At 42.3% G+C, this 21,740-nt stretch overlaps 1 protein-coding gene across 4 annotated transcripts in view; it reads left to right on the forward strand.

The window, feature by feature from the left end:
* Window positions 1-203: 203 nt before the first annotated feature.
* LOC126416442 (uncharacterized) overlaps window positions 204-21,740 on the forward strand; it is a 97,007-nt gene continuing 75,470 nt past the window's right edge. For all 4 annotated transcript variants that reach the window (XR_007575459.1, XR_007575458.1, XM_050084165.1 and 1 more), the window contains exons 1-2: window positions 204-1,491; window positions 11,859-12,068. Coding sequence is in view for 2 of the 4 variants with exons in the window: in XM_050084165.1 (XP_049940122.1) it covers window positions 250-1,491; window positions 11,859-12,068 (1,452 nt within the window). In the remaining 2 variants the exon portion in view is untranslated. The remainder of the gene's footprint in view (window positions 1,492-11,858; window positions 12,069-21,740) is intronic.

Below are 21,740 nucleotides of genomic sequence, written 5' to 3' on the forward strand. Positions count from 1 at the left end.
GCTGGGCAGTACGGAGAAAGTGTGGACGGGCTTCGCGAACTGCCCGTGGAAGAGCAGCGCGAACTGGCCGTGGAAGAGCACCACGAACTGTCTGTGGAACAACAACACGAACTGACTCTGGAAGAACACCACGAACTGCCCGTGGAAGAGCAACACGAACTGCCCTCGCAACAGCATCACGAATTGCCCGTAGGAGAACCTGTCCAAGAGCGCCAGGAGCTGCCCGCTTCGAATACAATCCCGATCGCGATGAGAGTGAACGGCTTGGAAGTGAGTTGCCAGTTCAGGCAGCTGGACCTTACAGGAACAGCCCTGCTTCCAGCGGACGGCGTCGCCGGCCAGGGCGCCTTGACGGTGGCCGTCGCCCCGGTCTACGAAGAGTCGGGCGTCCCCCAGCCGCCAACAGAGAAGATCATCTTCCTGTACCCTGATCCGTCATCGGTGTTCGAGGCGCCAGTGCCGCAAGTTGCCGTCCCCGCCATCGGGGAGAGCGACAGCAGCGCCCTGTGCCAATACAGCGGCGGGGAGGCGCAACAGCGCTCAGAGTGGCAGCTCAAGGCGATCGAGTTCAACAACCCGGACAGCATGATGGCCTGCTACGAGAGGGACGACAAAGCCGAGCCGCCGGACAGCGGCAGGGACTCGCCGTTTTTGAAATGCTCGGTGCAGCACGGCAAACGCGCGCTCCATTTGGACTGCGACTTGGAGAAGTGCTGCAAGTCGAGCGACGATCACAGCTACGCGGCCCAAACACTGTCGGTCGGCGATTCCACCGCGCAGCTTTCCGAAATAGTGGAGGCGTCCCCGTCGGTCGCCCTTCAGGAGCTAGCGCCGACCGAATGTCCTCAAAATGCCGACGGCGAATCACAGAAACCTGACGAAGAGGCAGATGTAACCATAGCTACCCCCGATTCCACTGGAGAAACTCTGACAGCTGGAGCACAAGCTCACCTGCCTGAAGATCCAGTCCGGGAAGAAACAGTGGTGTGTACGTCTGAAGTTCAGCCCAACAGTGACACTACAGAAAGCGACGTCAACAGCCCTGCAACGGCTGCACCAGATGCAGTCGTGACCACAGTAACCTCACAGGACGGAACGGCAGGGGAGAACTTGAAAACACCAGATGACAGATTGGACGACTCCGCGCCGAATGACTGCCATACGAACGGCGAAGTGAGGAATGCCGCCACGGCGCCGATCGGAAGGCGAAGAAAGAACCCGGTGCGCCGTCACATCCTTCCCGCCACACCGCCCGTCGGTCGCAAACCCGTAGGCAGGAAACGCGCAGCAGCCGCACCGCCAGAGGCGGCCGTCGTCAGAAGAGGGCGAAAGAAGCGCGCCGCGCAGCCCGACCCTCCCGAGGAACCAGAGAAGCAGCACGCCCGAGCAAACACGTACACCGCCCAGGAGCCCATCCTGCCGGAGCAAGTTGCCAATGCCGCTTCGGAGAGACCCAACGGAGTCTCCAACACCGGTTCTACACTCAAAAGGGTAAGCACGAATAACTTCGCAAGTTCTCCTAAACGATTTCACGTTCCATACGTTCAGCAACTCCCCTTCATAACAGTACGTACAGTAATATTGTTCGTAAAGGTCAATTTTTAAACACTTGGGCGAAGAATCGCACTAAGAGTCTAATACTTTTCTTGTCATATATTGTGACCGATAACCAGTGCTGTTTTTCTGGGAGGAGGCGTACCCCTAAACTTTTTCGTCGTCAAAGTAATTTTTTTACGATGCTGAGAACTTGGAAGAGTGTCAAACATTTATTTCACGGACGTAAATTTTTTATTTCCTTTTTTCGTGTTTGTAACTGCAATACGAACGATACCAGTGTTGGTGGGAAAAGCGATGTCACTGATTTTTCAAGCATTTCGAAGCTCAAATGAAGCAGGCGATACCGAGAAACACCCAAACAAGAGAATGTGGTATCGAACACTTCTGTTTACATCACCTCAAATGAAGTAGGCGATTCCCATCAACCCCTGAACAATAAAAGAAAATGGTATGATACACTTCAACTGACCTATAATACACCTCAAATGAAACAGGTGAGTCCAATCAACCCTCCGACATACAAATCAATACAAGGAAATATTACCGAACACATATTTTAACCTATGTAATATCGCATATCCGTTTAGCACGATCATCGCCCACTATTACCGGGCGAGGGCACTACATGCTTGTCGAATAGGCTGCCAGCGATTCAGTTGTCGAGAACGGTTGCCGCAGCTTCGAAATGGAGTCAACTGAATAGTCCGATACCTTTTTTTATTTTATTTTTTATTTAGACATGTTGATGACGTCATGGCTAAAAGCAGACGGGTGTTATCCCATGCTTCTGTTATAAGTAATTTTCGCTGCATTATATCCAATGTCGGAGTACCCTCAAACTTATTTTTTAGAAAAAAAAGCACTGCTGATAACCATGTGCATAGGTGGAATACACACTGGCCGTCCGGCAGGCCCCGAAAGACTCCCACACAAACAACTTACGAAGGACAATGATGCAGACGGGCGGACTTCGTGGCTCATGCGCCACTTGCCTTTATATAAAAACAAAACAATCGACTGCATTATTGAATTTGATATTTACAAAATAACAATTACGAGTCATGAAATAATTTTGGTTACATGTATCAAAAAGTAGGCCATGTGTTGCCCTATGAGTTGTAACTTATAGGACAAGTTTACATGGTTCCACGCATAATGCCAAAGAATATAAAGTACAATAATATAAATTAAATTTTAGTTAATTATAACCCAATTACTTTGAAAAAAATATAACGAACAGTACTTCGGTTTGCTCTCAAGTGGAGCTATCATTTAGGCGACCATAATGAATAAATGTTGCAGCCTTTCAGAAATAGGGAAGAGGTAAATTTTCAAGAATATGTGGGGGCAACATGACTGCACAGTTCACATCACGAAATTTCAAAGTTGGATTATTAACAAACGCCTTATTCCCCTTAGTTGCTAATATGAATCGGGTAGTATATTAATGTGAAATTTAATCTGAGATAATAAAATAATTTGTACTAATTTTTTAAAGGGCAGTTTACTGTGGTATCGCACACTTCAGTTTACATCACCTCAAATGAAGTAGGCGATTCCCATCAACTCCTGAACAATAAAAGAAAATGGTATGGTACACTTCAACTGACCTGTAATACACCTCAAATGAAACAGGTGAGTCCAATCAACCCTCCAACATACAAAACAATACAAGGAAATATTACCGAACATATATTTTAACCTATATAGTATCGCATATCCGTTTAGCACGACCATAGCCTACTATTAGCGGGCGAGGGCACTACACGCTTGTCGAACAGGCTGCCAGCGATTCAGTTGTCGAGAACGGTTGACGCGGCTTCGAAATGGAGTCAACTGAATAATCCGATACCTTTTTTTTTTATTTTATTTTTTCTTTAGACATGTTGATGACGTCATGGCTAAAAGCAGACGGGTGTTATCCCATGCTTCAGTTATAAGTAATTTTCGCTGCATTATATCCAACGTCGGAGTACCCTCAAACTTATTGTTTTAGAAAAAAAGCACTGCTGATAACCATGCACATAGGTGGAATACACATTGGCCGTCCGGCAGGCCCCGAAAGACTCCCACACAAACAACTTGCGAAGGACAATAATGCAGACGGGCGGACCTCGTGGCTCATTCGTCACTTGCCTTTATATAAAAACAAAACAATCGACTGCATTATTGAATTTGATATTTGCAAAATAACAATTACGAGTCATGAAATAATTTTGGTTACATGTATCAAAAAGTAGGCCATGTATTGCCCTATGAGTTGCAACTTATAGGACAAGTTTACATGGTTCCACGCATAATGCCAAAGAATATAAAGTACAATAATATAAATTAAATTTTAGTTAATTATAACCCAATTACTTTGAAAAAAATATAACGAACAGTACTTCGGTTTGCTCTCAAGTGGAGCTATCATTTAGGTGATCATAATGAATAAATGTTGCAGCCTTTCAGAAATAGGGAAGAGGTAAATTTTCAAGAATATGTGGGGGCAACATGACTGCACAGTTCACACCATGAAATTTCAAAGTTGAATTATTAACAAACGGCTTATTCCCCTTAGTTGCTAATATGAATCGGGTAGTATATTAATGTGAAATTTAATCTGAGATAATAAAATAATTTGTAGTAATTTTTAAAGGGCAGTTTACTACTGAAACTGTGTGTAGACATAACAGTATAAAGTCCAGAAAGTTAAAAATTCGAGCTAAAATGACCGCTTCAGAGGATGTTGACACGAGGAAGGATTTTCAGATAGGGATGTGAAGGTAGTCCCATTTCAGCGTGCACAAGAAAAAAAAATTCCGGATTTTTCCAGATTTCCCAGTTAAAAAATACGTTTTCCCCGGTGAAAATACACTTTTTCCCGGATGAAAGTACACTAAACCTCGGGAGAAGGTAAGTTTTTTTCGTGTTAGGTGACAATATTTTTCCCTCGGAGCTGTAAAACTTTCTACTTTTTCATTTGTAATACATGTCTACAACGGCGTAGAATTTCCCGCACTTCGGGGAATGAAACCCAACGAAAAACAACGCAATTTTGGAAGACCTTCTTTGCGCGGCAACATGTACATTGCGGCGTACCTTCGTATTACGAAAGTATAAATACGAATTCCGCTAAATACATGACGGTAACTTCCGAAGCACTGAGATCGAGACTGGACTACGCGATGCGCTTTTGTCATCCAGTCATAGCTCATATCACGTGATCTCGCCAGCCAATGACAGCAGATATTCAAAGAATAGGACATGTGATGTAGGTAATCTAGAGCACTTGCCCGCGAAAGGCAATGGTACCGAGTTCGAGTCTCGGTCGGGCACACAGTTTAAATCTGCCAGGAAGTTTCATATCAGCGCACACTCCGCTGCAGAGTGAAAATCTCATTTTAGCAACTTCACAGTTAAGCAGCGCGAGCATACAAATACGAAAAGTTAATAGTTTAAATTAATTATACATGCAGTATAGCTATAATTGTATTAGTCGTAAAAATTTTTTGCTGTTTTTCCCGAAGGTGTGGTTAGGCAGGATCTTGAGTACAGCTTCTTTCGCAGCTGCTGAATAATTCTGACAAGCACAATTATAAATTTCATTGCTGTGCACCGAACATTTCGTGGGTTACCTAACTGAATAAATGTTCCGTCGTGCATTGCACAGTTTGGAATCTATGAAGGAAGTAAAATAAATATGAATAACTAACTTCGAAGCTTGCTCTCTTTTAGCGAGTGTTATCCTCTAAGATACATCAAACACATAGTAAAATTTTAAAAAATTACATAAATGGATGGTTTCTGCGTTTTTTGAGTGGCTGATCCCCAAAGTGTTAAATTTTGAATGAGAGCCTCAAGCTCCATGAGATAAGAAATTTATCCACACATAATATAATTCATCCTGAGAAAAAGGAAATTTACTTCGAAAGTAACTTCTTTTTTAAAAAAATAAAAAAAAATACTTGCTTCGACTAGGGTGGGGATGAGCGAGAGGCACAGTGCATGCTATTAATTGTGTGTTGATGGGCAGGTGATATTTGCTGCAGGCGACTTTATTTCATCCTGAGAAAAAGGAAATTTACTTCGAAAGTAACTTCTTTTTTAAAAAAATAAAAAAAATACTTGCTTCGACTAGGGTGGGGATGAGCGAGAGGCACAGTGCATGCTATTAATTGTGTGTTGATGGGCAGGTGATATTTGCTGCAGGCGACTTTATGTCCACAACCACAACTACAGCTATTCACCTCTTACAATATCGGTTGAGAGCGAATATTAAATTTTATATTGATTTTTAACATATGTTTTACGGTAGGGATTGTGTGTGGTGACATAAAAATAGAAAATAACAAAAAAATGACGCTACATTTGTCATTGCTTAGTTTTGTAAGGACCTGGGAGGTACTAAACGGTACATTACGGGACAGTTGATTTACGACTCTCTTCTAACGTACAGACGTTTGCTGAATACTGTCGCTTTTCTTTAATAACAAGAAATTACTAGTAAATAGCAGAAGACCCGACCTTTTGCAGACAAACTTGGTATATCTGCCCAACAAAGCAGAGTTTTGTTCACTACACTTTCGGCCAAATCAGTGAATGTGGAACGTAGGAAACCTATACGGAATGTGAGAGCTAAATTATTTAACGTACCAAATAAGTCACCCCAAATGTCGCTTGAGGAAAAACCACACAGACGAGATGATTAATCGTCAAAAGCAATAAAACCGTTTTCCAGCACAGAAGAAACCAATTCCACAATTGTGCCAAAAATCCTCAACATTCGCTTTTGAACTAAAAGTAGTTACATTCACAACAATATTCATGTATTAGAAGGTCGAGTGAAGTGTAAGAATGGGCGAATCATTAGACTTAATAAAAAAAATTTTAAGGGCCAATGATAGTGAATGTCATAATAACAGTTGACAACAGAAATATATGCTTCTCAAGCATGAAATTATGTTTTTGTATTTTCTTGCATTCAGAGGAGTTAGCTGCAAATATGTACATATTCGAAAGTAACAATATTATGAAAAGGCTGGTTGCTACTCGCCATATAGCGGAGATGCTGAGTTGCAGATAGGCACAACAAAAACACTATCGGAAAATGAACTTCGACACACACACACACACACACACACACACTCACACTCACACATCTCTGGCTCTTGAGGTCACACCAGACTGCGATCATTGTGTGTGTGTTTTATCTCCGACGAAGGTCTTGTCGTTCAAATTTTTTGTTGTGCCTATCTGCGACACAGCATCTCCGGTTATAATTGGTAGCAATGATCCTTTTCATAATATTGTTACATTCCATCCTGAATTTTCTATTGTTGATATTCGATAGTATTTCTTCATAAATAAGTTGCAGCTTATGTCGGTGTGGTTAGGATGTTTTTAAATGTATTCCACGATAATTCACGTCTTCCAGTAATTTAATAATACATGGAAAGCAAAAATGTAACAGCTATTTCGTTGATTAAGTTGAAAATAACTAAAAACAATCGTTATCCTTACGACGCATGTGATTCTGATTTGCCACCGCTTGGAGCGCTAGTGTAGCTCCAGCTGTCAAACGGGAACTACTTTCTCACCAGAGAGTGTAGTGAGTGTATGTATTAGACCATAGATAACATAGATTGCACATAACGTCACCGAAACTAACATCTAAGACACGTGACTCGGGCACGAAGCTGAGTATGTCAAATGGCTCTAACCACTATGGGACTTAACATCTGAGGTCATCAGTCCCCCTAGACTTAGAACTACTTAAACCTAACTAACCTAAAGACATCGCACACATCCATGCCCGAAGCAGGATTCGAACCTGCGACCGTAGCAGCAGCGTGGTTCCGGACTGAAGCGTCTAGAACCGCTCGGCCACATAGCCCAGCTGAGTATGTCATTACGTATTTATAGTGCACAATTTATGATATTTTTGTTACAGATCAATTGTTTACTTTTTACTAGATGCAGAAGTAAAGACCTTCACATATGGTCAGCTAAGTCTTCTTTTGTATCCTACAGACAAGGTAAAGTGACGGAAACCTCGGATAAATTCTAGTGTCCGATTCCATTCATCTGCTTTGAGCAATGACATCATACCTAAGGCAAAGACGCTACGTATAATCAATCTATGAAAGCAACGGGTCATATTGTGTATGTGCGTACAAATGTAGCATACGATAAAATTACAATGAAATTCACGCAGTTATTTACTTAGTCATGAATTACATCGAAACGAAGAAGATAACGAAAACAATTAAGAACAAGAATTAAAACAAATTTTCATCTCTGGTAAGAAGTATTCTCGTAATTTATGCGACTAGAGAAGCACAGAGAACCTTTAAATTGCATTACAGTAAGGCACATTGTGAATTCATACTGTTATAAAATAGCGTTAATTTTATGTTAATTATTGAATCTAACGGGAGAAGCGCGGGAAAGTTGGGGTTTTGACTGGGGGAGAAACTAGAATGTATGAAATGGGAAAATTAAACGAATCGCAACAAATACAAAAGAGTAGCACAGAATGTGGAGAAACCGACACACTAGATCCTAAAAGAAAAGGCAGTGCATGACAAACGAATATCTACAAAAAATAAAGAGTATTGGAATCGATAACTGGAATTAACCTCTGTAGGTAAATTGCAGTTGCAGATTCCAAGGGTTTCATGATTCACATGTAAATTATTTTTGCAGTTGCTCGAACAGTCCACGGGTATACTGCCGGTTCGTAGTGTCCAACGGGCACAATATTTCGACGATCAGACATGTCGCCATCGTCAGGTGCGCTGACGAACTTCCGTACAATGGCGCACTATCGGGGAAAATCGGCCGTATATTAAAGAAACACAGAGTTAAAACCGTCTTTTGCCCGCCCAATAAAACACGGGCATTACTGGGAAATGTGAAAGATGACCTCGGTGTGAGGATGGCCGGCATTTACCAAATACCCTGTGAGTGTGGGAAGACTTATATCGGACAAACAGTACGCACCATCGAAGATCGTTGCCGAGAACATCAAATGCACACTCGACTGAAATATCCAAATAAGTCGGCGGTAGCAGAGCACTATTTGTCAAAGAAAGATGAGATGGATTATGAGCGTACCAAGATCCTGGCTCAGACCTCTAAATATTGGGACTGCGTTATAAGGGAGACTATCGAAATTCGCACCAGGGAACATTTTATCAACCGAGATTGCGGCTACAATCTCAGTGAGGCTTGGGACCCGGCATTGAATGTAATTAAAAAGACTCTCAGCAAGAAGTACGAACTGGCGGCCAGGGCGGACGTAGCGAGCACATCGACGCTACGACAGATTCCGACGCCCACGTCTTCGCGACCGCCGGCGCGCGGGCGCGGACGGCGAAGAGTCTGGCCCGTGGGGGGAGGGGACTTAAATCGGTCGCCCGCCCTCAGGAGCTCAGTTCGTCAGCGCACCTGACGATGGCGACATGCCTGATCGTCGAAATATTGTGCCCGTTGGACACTATGAACCGGCAGTATACCCGTGGACTGTTCGAGCAACAAATACGCCGGGAGAAACTGAAGAATCATATTTTTGCAGCTATATACAATGAAACGTAATACCATTTCTACATTTGTAATTCCTCTCTAAAACTACTGCGGTGTACGAAGTGCGACAATAAAGTAATGAGACTGATGTTCTTTGCGAGATGTGGAGCACTTCGAGGAGGAGTACTAAAACCCTTCAGGCTTGCGTAGGCACAATATCTTTGACTTTGGTCTATAAGCTCAGCCGGGGGTGGGTCGGCGGGGGCGTCCCTCTCGGGTCGGTGCGAAACTCCTCCGCCTGACCCACCCAAATCTCCTGGTTCCGACTTACTCGACGAGGGTATGTGTGCATTCCTCCTTCAGTCACCCATCTTAAAAGACCTAGACGAATTCCGTCTATCACGAATAGCCCATCCGTAAGATCCCCCCACTCTCCTATGAGTCAGGACTAGCAGGCAAAGCACCATAAGTGCTAATACTGCACCCACACGTGCCTGAGGGTGGCACGTCAAGTTAGCGGCACACGATGCAACTGTTGAGTCGTGATTTGTGCTGTAGTAAGTTAATACGTGTTTGTGTGTCTCGTCACGGAAATGGAACCGCATAATATTGCGCAATGGTATGCCATTTCTTTTTGCGTTAAATTGGGTGAAAACGCGACGACAACTTACGGTAAGCTTCAGAAGGCTTTTTGAGAGGAGGTTATGTCAAGAGCTCAAGTTTTTCATTCGCATAAAATGTTTAGTGAAGGCAGAACGAATGTTGAAGATGAAGACCGCAGTGAACGACCATCAACCTCACGGACGGATGTCAACTTGTCCAGGGTGCGTGAACTCGTACGATCTGATCAAAGATTATCCGTGAAAATGATTGCAGAAGAACTGAACATCAATCGAGAAACGGTTCGTCTAATAATAACTGAAGATCTTGGTATGAGAAAGATTAGTGCAAAAATGGTCCCCAAAGGGAAACACGGAAAAATGTGGCAGCCGATCTGTTAGAGCAAACCACAGCCACCTTATTCACCAGATATCGCTCCGATCGAATTTTTTCTATTTCCAAGAGTCAAAACGACGGTCAAGGGACACCGCTTTCAAACAACATAAGATGCCCAAAAAGCTGTGACTAGGGTCTTGGAGGATATTACAGAAGATGAGTTTCAGAAATGTTATCATCAGTGGTAGAAGCGCTGGAGAAAGTGTGTGCAATCAGAAGGGAACTACTTTGAAGGAGACAACACTAAACTTGACTAAAATGGTAAGCACCATTTTTTTCACATCAGTCTCATTACTTTATTGTCGCACCTCGTATAGCAAAAACTGCACTAGGTAACTAGAACTGACCTTCTATATAGATCAATTTTAGTTACCGATTCCAATATTAGTAACTTTTTTGCAGTAGTTCAGAGGGCAATTACATAGCTGGAATCGATAATTAGAATTGGCACTATAGGAGGTCAGTTTTTGCTACCGATTCCAGCTTTTCAGTGGTTTATAATTTTGGATATTTTTGCAGTAAATCTGTGGACTACGTTTTTGTGGGGTTTCTTATTGATCTCAGAACTACTACGAAAACTAATAAGTATTGTAGGTACAGCTTCCAAATTTTTCTCTTTTTCATAGTAATGAAGATAGTAATACCATATGCAGAAATCTTTTAACGCTTTAGTGTAACTAGAATTAACCTATATAGGTCAGTTCGAATTACCGATTTCAGTATTTTTTAATTTCTACTTTTTCTCAAATTTCATTACTTGTGTAGATTTAACAATTAGTATTAAAAGTTAACGGTGATTCACAATATTATGACTTCACCATGCGCTATACTGTATTGGATTTAAAGGTTCTCTGTGCTTTTCTTACTCGCATAAATTACGATAATTATTTTTTTAGACTCGTATACTCCTCTTTTGCTATTTTTATATATTTTCATTACCTTTAATTCTTGTCGGTACAATTTGTGGCCAAGTAATTAATCACGTGAACTGTGTAATTTTATCGTACGCCACATTCGTTTGTTCATGAATCAGTGTTTTGTAATATATTACGCTACCTATCGTGATATCGTTCCGGTGTCGGTACTAGATTAAGTCAGAAAACATCTCTGCTAAATTTGTGTAAATACCTGACATTATGCACATAAACGAATTTCCATTCTTACAAAAGCTTCCTAAGCATTTCAGACATATTGTGGAATCGTTAGAAAACTAATGGAAATTAGCATATGGCATCATTGGCCGGGAGGCCCCTAGTCGGCGAGAAAACTAATGCTGCTTTCGAAATTGTTATTTTGTCTTCTAGCCCTGTGGAAGTGGTGAAGTACAAGATTCACAGTGCAAAATAAAATAAAAAGTATACACCAAAGAACAGTCATTTTGTCGCTTGTTAAAAGAACTGTCAATACGTTTCAACTTGACCACGTGTAAAAACGATTACCACTGCTTTATTATCAGGAATTTTGGAGAAATTAGGTTAACTGGACTACTACATATGTAAGAGTAATACTACAGTTCGTTGAAGTGTCAAAATCAGTACTTGATTTCAGCTATAAATCAGAGAAACTGTAACTGTCAGCTCCACTTCACACAGCATGTAATTGTAATGAATGGAACTCAGCTTTCTGCCCCGCGTCACGTGACTGAGATGTTGGTTTCAAGCGTTAACTCGGTCGAGATACGGGACATGCGCGGTGTGTGCTATATATGGACTATGTGTTAGGCAGTGGTATTGCTGTGTGATCTTTTGTAGACTTTGTAGTCTCTTGTAGTCACGAGTCGCTGTCTGTGTTTTCAGGGGGGAGGACGCCGGCGGCGAGGAGCTGAGCCCGGCCGTCGTCGCCGGCCTGCTGCAGCACTGGCTGACAGCACGGTGGACGAGGAGGTGGCAGCGGTAGCCCGCGACACGCACCGCAAGAAGGGTCTGAGGGACACAGCGGCTCGGCGCGCTGCCGAGGCCAGCGGCCGCTGTTGCGTCCGGTGGACGCTGCAGCCCCTGTCCGGACAGGTACAAACAGTGCAAAGCTATTGATCACGGGTGTAGGCTACAATGTTCCGGGTGCAGTTGTGGAGTTAAGATTGCAACACCGTGGACGTGGCATGCAGTGAATGTGCTACTACGTGCTTGGCTATGCAGAGGTTTCAGTTCAACTCTGAGTAACATCACCAATGTAACTCTTCAGGCTTTCCCAGCGATCTAATCACATATCGGGTTGTCGGGCGGTCTGTCAGATATCAGCGTGGTACTTGCACGATATATCGCGCAAGTACGATGCTGAGAAGAATGCCCGATGACCCGAGTCATCGACAACACCGACACCGAGATGTCGCAGTGGTTAGCACACTGGGCTTGCATTTGGGAGGACGACTGTTCAAACCCACGTCCAGCCATCCTGATTTAGATTTTCCCTGATTCCCCTTACTTGCTTCAGGCAAATGCCGGGATGGTTCCTCTGAAAGGGCACAGCTGCCTTCCCTCCCCATCCTTGCCTAATCCGATGGGACCGATGACCTCACTGTGTGGGCCCCTCCCCCAAATCAACCAACCCACTGATTGTCTCCAATGATTATGCTGCATATTCCACTTTCAGAATCAATTTTGAGTGTCGGTTCTTTGTGAGATGTTTTCCATACAGATCAGCCAAAACATTATGACCACTGCCCACTGTGACACAGTAACAAAAGTGTGTAAACATAGAAGACACGTAAGGGGGATAACCCTGGTGAAGATATGGGCTGCAAATGGGGAAATCCATTTAGATAAGCGACTTTGACAAAGGGGAGATAATTATTATGCAGAGTGTGTGAAAGAGTACCTTGAAAATGTCAAAGCTGGTCAAATGCTCACATACTACTGTCACTGGTGTATACGCAAAGAGGTATGAGGACGGTGAAACTACCTTTAGCTGCTAAATTGTCAGATGTCTGCGACTCTTCACAGAATGTCTGGTTCAGAGGCTTGTCTGCTGTGTAAAGTAGGATAGACAGTGACCTGTGGCATCCCTTTTGAGCACAATGCTGGTGCACACACAAGTGTTTTGGTGCACACCAATCATCGTACAATGTCGAACGTGGAGCTCCACAGCAGACCACCTCTACATGTGCACTTGTTGACCCAGCAACATTGTCAGTTACGACTGCAGTTGGCACAAGACCATAGGTCAATGAGAAATGGGTGAATCAATTTTGTGCTACACTAGCTTCACGGTCGTCTCAACAGATGCCGTCATCGAGGTGAGCAGTGGCTCGAAACGTGCAGCATGCCACGGACGTAGGTTGCTGGGAGCAGTATTATGCTGTGGGAGATATTCTCCTACTCTTGCATGGGACCTGTGGTAGTATTCGAAGACACGCTGATAGCTGCAAGCGACCTGCATCGCATTGTGGTCGATGTCCTCCTCAACGGCGATGTCATCATTCAGCAGGATAATTGTCCTTGTCTTGGTTCCAGAACCTTGCTACAGTGGTTTGAGGAGCATTATAGTGAACTCACACTGATGTCTCGGTGACAAATTCGTCTGATGTAAATCCAGTGGAACATATCTCAGTGCTATCAGGTGCCATCACCTTGTACGCAAATCAGTGGCCCATTATTTAAGTGAATTACGTGACCCTTGCATAGACATCTAATGCCACATTCCTCCACAAACCTACCAACAAACTCTCATTCCAAAGATGGACTTACAAGCTATTAAGCAGGTGGTCATAATGTTTTGGCACATAAAGATAAAGGTCTGCCAGAGTTTGTTGGAATTCGACTTTGTATTGAGTCTGTGGTGTAGATGATTCCACAACTGTCATGTGAATACCCAATGCCATGCACATGACTAGTGACTTGGAGGACAAACATTGTTTACTAGTTCTATTTTGTCAAAAACTGGCATTTTGAGCCCGTGGCTGGGTACAAAATATAGTTTGAATCTTACACAGAATATTACAGTAACCAGCCACTTTTTACAATGCTATTTATTTGTTTATGTAACCAAAACATCTTTCATTTAATAATAATAATAATTTGTCTACATCAATTAAAATTGTCATGAGGCACAATTACAATTAAAAAGACGTTGTCTCACATCTTATTTTCGTTGTAGGGCATCACCACCCCAAGGAAGTTTCGTCAGGTTGGGAAACAAAACACGAAATATAATGTAAAATGTGAACTAGCCATCTGAAGATGAACCTTTTGGTTCTAAAACGGTAACAGTGCTTTTTTTTTTCAATAAATAAATAGCATTGTAAAAAGTGGCTGGGTACTTAATCTTCCGTGTAAGAGTCAACCTATATGTTGTTTACTAGACTGTGCAAGGATAGTCACATCATGTGCCTTGATTGAGGAAGTGGGCCCTTTTCACTCACTCACTCACTCACTCTCTGTCTCTCTCTCTCTCTCTCTCTCTCTCTCTCTCTCTCTCTCACACACACACACACACACACACACACACACACACACACACACACACACAAGTGCGATGATGCCTGGAGCAGCACAGATTCCGTATGGAGGCTTCATTGATGTAGCAGCAGCAGAGAGAGGTGACCCAACAGTAATGCATCAGACATCACTGGACACAGGAGGGGCATCACTTTGTCTTTTCTAAGTCCTGACTCTCTGTACAGTGTCACAGTGGTTGCATTAGGGTGCCGAGGCTTTGAGGAGAATGAACATTGCCAGACTGCATTTGTTGTTGTCATAGAGCATCAGCACCTGGCACGATGGTGGGGCACCATTGGGTACACAATGTGATCATCTAATTCGCGTGGCCAGTAATTTAAATAGCAGCCATGACACTTCTGTTCGTTTAACTCTGGTGGCTGTGCCCTATATTTGAGGCCCCCACGATGTTATCTTTCATCGACGTAATGGAAACCGCACATTCTCCGAGCTGTTCTGTCCTACCTCATACAGAGGGTGGTCCACAGTTACCCTGGTCAGTACAAGGTGCTACCCAAAATATGTGAGAATTTCATTGTATAAATTAGAGAAATACACTTATATCCTGAAGTCCTCTATCACCTTCAAAGTAGTCAACTCAAGCTTGTGTGCAACGGTTTCAGAGTTGTTCCCATTTTTGGAAGCACTTATAGTCCGCAGGGTGGAGGGTGTTCAGGACCCGTTGTGATTCCACTCGAATGTCTTCAATTGCCATTGCCATGTTGTTTTTGATCAGGAATTTTTTCCAAACGAGTGATGTGTGCCTGAGTATATAGTTATGGTGCATCAACCAGTCTTCTTTTTTCCACAGCTCTGGCCGTTTGGGCCAACAATTTTTCCTCATTCGCCTCAAAACCTCACAATAAAACTGCCCATTTACAAAATGTAACTTCCTGGCAGATTAAAACTGTGTGCCCGACCGAGACTCGAACTCGCAGGAGAGCTTCTGTAAAGTTTGGAAGGTAGGAGACGAGGTACTGGCAGAAGTAAAGCTGTGAGTACCGGGCGTGAGTCATGCTTCGGTAGCTCAGTTGGTAGAGCACTTGCCCGCAAAAGGCAATGGTCCCGAGTTCGAGTCTCGGTCGGGTACACAGTTTTAATCTGCCAGGAAGTTTCATATCAGCGCACACTCCGCTGCAGAGTGAAAATCTCATTCTGGAAACATCCCCCAGGCTGTGGCTAAGCCATGTCTCCGCAATATCCTTTCTTTCAGGAGTGCTAGTTCTGCAGGTTCGCAGGAGAGCTTCTGTAAAGTTTGGAAGGTAGGAGACGAGGTACTGGCAGAAGTAAAGCTGTGAGTACCGGGCGTGAGTCGTGCTTCGGTAGCTCAGTCGGTGGAGCACTTGCCCGCGAAAGGCAAAGGTCCCGAGTTCGAGTCTCGGTCCGGCACACAGTTTTAATCTGCCAGGAAGTTTCATATCAGCGCACACTCCGCTGCAGAGTGAAAATCTCATTCTGCCCATTTACAGTTCGACCAGTTGGAACAAATTCCTTATGCACTGTTCCCTAAGCTACAAAATAGCAGGTCAGCAACTGGAAGCAGTTAATTCCATAAATTATCTGGGAATGATCATATAAAGTTGATCGTTGGTAAAGCAGATGCCAGACTGAGATTCATTGGAAGAATCCTAAGGAAATGCAATCCGAAAACAAAGAAAGTAGGTTACAGTATGCTTGTTCGCCCACTGCTTGAATACTGCTCAGCAGTGTGGGATCCATACCAGATAGGGTTGATAGAAGAGATAGAGAAGATCCAACGGAGAGCAGCGCGCTTCGTTACAGGATCATTTAGTAATCGCGAAAGCGTTACGGAGATGATAGATAAACTCCAGTGGAAGACTCTGCAGGAGAGACGCTCAGTAGCTCGGTATGGGCTTTTGTTAAAGTTTGGTGAACATACCTTCACCGAAGAGTCAAGCAGTATATTGCTCCCTCCTACGTATATCTCGCAAAGAGACCATGAGGATAAGATCAGAGAGATTAGAGCCCACAAACCTTCTTTCCACGAACAATACGAGACTGGAATAGAAGGGAGAACTGATAGAGGTACTCAGGGTACCCTCCGCCACACACCGTCAGGTGGCTTGCGGAGTATGGATGTAGATGTAGATGTAGAATGTCAAAAAACTAAAAGATCAGCATTAACTTCATGTTGCTGCAAACCTATCGAGCTTTTTTCAGCCTTGGAGAGCATGGCGTTTTCCATTGTGATAACTGCTGCTTTGTTTCAGGGTCATAAACCATAGACCCAAGATTCATTACCTGTTATGACTCTGGATAAGAATTTTGGTCACTCTTCCACTCTAGGTTGCAGCTCAGTGCACGTCTGAATCCTGAGGTTTCTTTGGTTGATGCTGTGAAGATGAGGGACAAACTTTGCGGCAATTTGTCTCATGTTCAGTTTGTTGGCTAGAATTCATTGACATGTACTGTGTGGTATCCACAAGTCTGTTACAAACACTGTAAATTGCCCGTCTTCAGTCTTCGTGAATCATGCCATGCAGTTTCACTATAATGCCCTGTGTTGTGCATGTTGACAGTCAACTGCAATGTTTGTCATCTTCCACAGATTCTCTGCCTTCCTTGAAGCACTTCAATCACGCAAATGTTGTTGCTCAACTCACTGGACTCTTACCAAATGCCCCTGTCAACAAGTGGTGGGTTTCAGCTACAGTTGTATTCAACTTGAACAGAATTTGATGCAAATCCATTGCTTCTTCACGTTATACATTCCACAATTCGCACAAGTCCTGACACGTACCATGACAACTCGCAACTGTGTGCACCAAATATGATGCAACTTCGTGCCACAGTAGTGAAGATGTGTACCTGGAGACATTGTATTGCTACTGATTTCACTGGTACAGTGAAATTCTCAGATATTTTGGGTAGCACCTCATTCATACTCCAAATTTCTCACCCACTGAAATTGTCTGGCCGTGGGTTGTCGAGAGACGGGCAAGCCGATCCTCACCAGCCACTGTGATTGATAACGAATTCTGGCACGGAGTCGGGCCAGTGTGGAATGCTCCGTATCTGTCATCTGAGATCAGTTTGACATGATGCCCAGCTGGGTTAGAGCCATTGTTGATCTAGAGATGGCAGCTATGTGTACTATGTATCACATCTTGTACAGCCTCAAGTCACCTGTAAGTTTAATAAATCATTTTTACTGGTTTATTGTAAAAGCACATAAGTAAACTTTCATCATTTGCTGGCCTTCCTAGTGTTGCAATTTTAATGCCCAGTATTGTATGTAATAGGTTCACTGTAGGCTGTGAAGTGCACTGAAAGTAGTTTGCATTACCATAGCAATGTTTTCTATGCAGCTTATGTGGTTAAGGAAATAATTTTGAATTCTAATTTGTTAAAGATTCCAAATCATTTATTCAGGCCATCTTCAATAAATACTATACCACATTTCAAAAATGGAATCTTTTCTACGTGTTTTATGCTTAAGCAAATACAATTATAATTGTAAATTAAAAAAGCATTTTGTGAAATATAATATCTGACCAGTTCCACAGTTTTGTTACTTTTATCTCCTACAGAAAAATATCCCCACAAATAACCAATAAGTATTCCTGGACACATAGACTTTCTGTGGACTTTAATAATACATTCCCAGTTGATCTACAGACTGACAAATTGAGGAAATTAATGCTGCCATCAGTTTTCATGCTCAAATGTAAATATAATTTTGGGTTTATCTGATTAAGTTTGTCAGTTATGTCATATAAATCTTATTTGGTACCTCTAAATAAGACTACACTGACAACAACATGAGTTCTGTTAGAAAAGTATCCAACCTTATTGTTTTTTGTGAACAATTGATGGATTTGAATCTAGTGCACTTGCACGAGCGACCTTTATCCTTCATGCGCATGCATGAATTTTTTCCCACCCGTCAATATTATCAATTGCAGGCAAGCAACAGTTGAGTGAGGTAGTGTGAAGTGCTCACATCTTTTTTTCATTGCAAGGAGTTGTGCTACTGCATCGGATTTTGCCAGAAATTGGACAACAGCCAGGTGAAAACCATTTGGAAGATTCAGACAGATTTCAGTAACAATGCTATGGGCATCACACGGAGTAAGGAATTGTAAAACTGGCTTAAAGATGGCCGCACATTGGTGGAGTCTAGCAGTTCTCTGGTTGCCCATCAACATGCTGAAAAGACCAGGTCACTGCCAAAATGAATGCTGTGGTGATGCAGAACCATCATGTGACTATCAGAGAAATTGCAGAAGAGGTGGGCATCAGCACTTTTTCCATTGTGATCAAAGATTTGGGCATGAAGAGAGTTCTGATGAAATTTGTGCTAAAGCTGCTGACAGTGAAGCAAAACCAAGTTTGTGTGGAAGTCCCACAGGACATGCTGGACTCTACAAACAATGACCCCAACTTCATGAACACTGTAATCACTGACCGTGAATCCTCTGCATGTGGATACAGCCTGGAAACCAAATCCCACTCGTCATAGTGGAAGCATCCCTTATCGCCAAGACCAAAGAAGGCCCACCAAGTGTGCAGCAATATAAAAGTGATGCTGACTACTCTCTTTGACTCCTGTGGTGTGGTACACCATGAGTATGCACCACAGGGTCAAACGATCACCAAAGAGCACTACAGGGATGTCCTCCGTCACTTATGTGTTGCTGTGCCGTCCAAGAGACCTTACTTGCAGTCAACAGGAAATTGGTACTTCCATCACAACAGTGCTTCAGCACATTCCTTGGACTTGGTTCAGAATGTTTTGGTTCAAATCCAGATTCCTGTGCTTCAACAGGCTCATTACTCTCCTGATATGGCCCCGTGCATCTTCTAGCTATTCCCTAAATTCAAGAGGCCATTGAAAGGAATATGATTTCAAATAAGAGAGGACATTATGGCAGTAATGACAACCGAGCTAAATGCCATTCCAAAAGAGGCTTTTTTGGCATGCTTCCAACAATGATGGCACCGTTGGGAGAAGTATATGGAGTCCAAAGGGAACTACTTTGAGGGTGATTAGGTGTCCAGTGCTCTAGGTAAGCCAGTCTTTTTTTTTTTTTTTTTTTATTGGCCCAAGGTTGGATACTTTTTTAACAGATCTCGCAGAGTATTTTCTCTTTTGCATTGGGAAATGCCCCAAGAAAGTTAAATTTAAAGCAATTGAGGAATATTTTTGACATTCAAATAATTGAAGAATATTCTTGACAAGTTGCTTGATAAACTATTACCAATTGCTAAGCCATCTCCCATTCCATAAATTTTTCCATTAAAGGTAAAGAACTGGAAATCAAGGTTAAATTGCAAGAAGCCTAACAGATCTACCATTCTTTATTTTTCTTTAAGCCGCTGATTGCCATTCCCATAATCATAAGAAAGCTTAAAATAAAGATCTTTTCTTTTCTAACTTATCTATAACTTCTAATTTTTGTTAGATTATTAGAACAAATATGGGTTTACCTGTCGTCTTCCTAGCACATGAAAACTGCTTGTATGTTCAGCAGCAGCAAGAAATATGATACAGGTTAACAGTCATTGTCAGTGGCCAATTTCCTATTACTGTCAGCTTTACATGAGTCAGAAATTGCAGACCCTTAGCTCCGAGAGAAAGGTTTAAGCAAGTAAATAGAGGAAATCTCCGCACATTTATCTGAAGATAAAATGTGAAAAGTAGAAAAATATTGCAGGACTGCCCAAATGTGAGATTGGGGCCCACATCGACTTCTAGTGGGAAAACATGAGTCATGTGTCTAATAGCATTTTCTAATCAAAAATATTTGGTCTAATTATATAAGAATAGTGCAGGCTTTGTTTTTATTATTTTCAGAACTTCGTCCACTGTGCACATAGTATAATCTGCAAGCCAGCTAACTTGCACCCATATAATTGAGAAATTGCTGTTATTTTAAAATTCCTGTGTTTTACATTGTCCATCATTAATGACATTGTCAGTTTAAGTATTAAAAAGAAATGGGTTCACAGGGCATAGGGTCATGTGCAGTGCAATATAATATTCTTATGTGTTTTTCATTAGACATACTTTCAATTATTGTTAGCAAACGTGGGACATTTGTTCAGTTAGATGTGGTTTGACACACTTCTTTACTCTGTGAAAAGCTTTTTCAAAATCAGTAAAAGTAGTGTAAGGTTGTAAATTTTGTTTATTATTTATACCATTGTGAATATGCAGTCTGTCCATAATCAACCTTTATGGAATCCATTTTGAATATTTGATAAAGGACGTCTTGGTGTACATCATGAGCCACACTTAAGAAATATATATTTGCCAAACCGGTATTTGGGTCTGTAGCCCATCATCAGTGGTATCTGATACAGAGGATAAAACAAACAGATGTATGCTTATCAATCTCTGTAACATACAGCATTTTATATACACTAAATTGGAGACATTGTGCACTGCTGCATTAGTCAATATGTTTGTCAGATACAAAATCTGTATGCTAGTTGAAAATGATACGGATCTAGGAAACAGAACCCTGAGAAATTTAAAATCTAATTATAACATTGTACATAAATGTGCCTACAGGACCAAGACAGGAGTTTTTATCTGTCATACACCTGTGTTACACAAACATGTGTCCTACTTGGGCATAAGCTGACCTTTTGTGTGGTGGCTGTCTTGACACACAGTAGGACTGCTGAGGTATGAGGAACAGTTAAAGGAGGACAGTGTCGGCATCTCCCTGAAGTCACCATTACCCATGTTTTGCGTTTATATGAAAGCAGAGATAATGCATACAACACTTGGATACCCATGACTATCTTCTAACTCGCCAGTTTTCTCCACTAGCGGCTGCTCCAGGAAAAAGGGTAAACTTACTGTGACCAAACTGGATGTGATGTTACTATGAACTGCTAAATGGTCAACTGCCCGGTCATATTCTACGTACTGACATGTTAAGAAAACATGGAACTGGTGCTCAGCTCATAGTGTACATCAAGATGTCCTTTGCTAAACACATACAAGATTTTAATTTTGGAGGGAGTTGAGTAGCACTTCTACTAGCATGACTATCCAACTTTTGAATTTTCTTTGTATAGATTTTATACACTGTGAACAGTAGTCTTACGCCTCTGTAGTTCAGTTTTCTTACGCATTAGTTATATTGTTGTGTTGCTACATCAGTTTTCATTGATATACCAAAATAAAATACACCTCAGAAATAGTAAGCACTTATGTTACACTCATCTTAATGTACACATGATATTATTGAAATGGTTATAAGATAATAT

The sequence above is a fragment of the Schistocerca serialis genome, chromosome 8 (assembly GCF_023864345.2).
Source record: "Schistocerca serialis cubense isolate TAMUIC-IGC-003099 chromosome 8, iqSchSeri2.2, whole genome shotgun sequence".
NCBI classification, from domain to species: Eukaryota; Metazoa; Arthropoda; class Insecta; order Orthoptera; family Acrididae; genus Schistocerca; species Schistocerca serialis.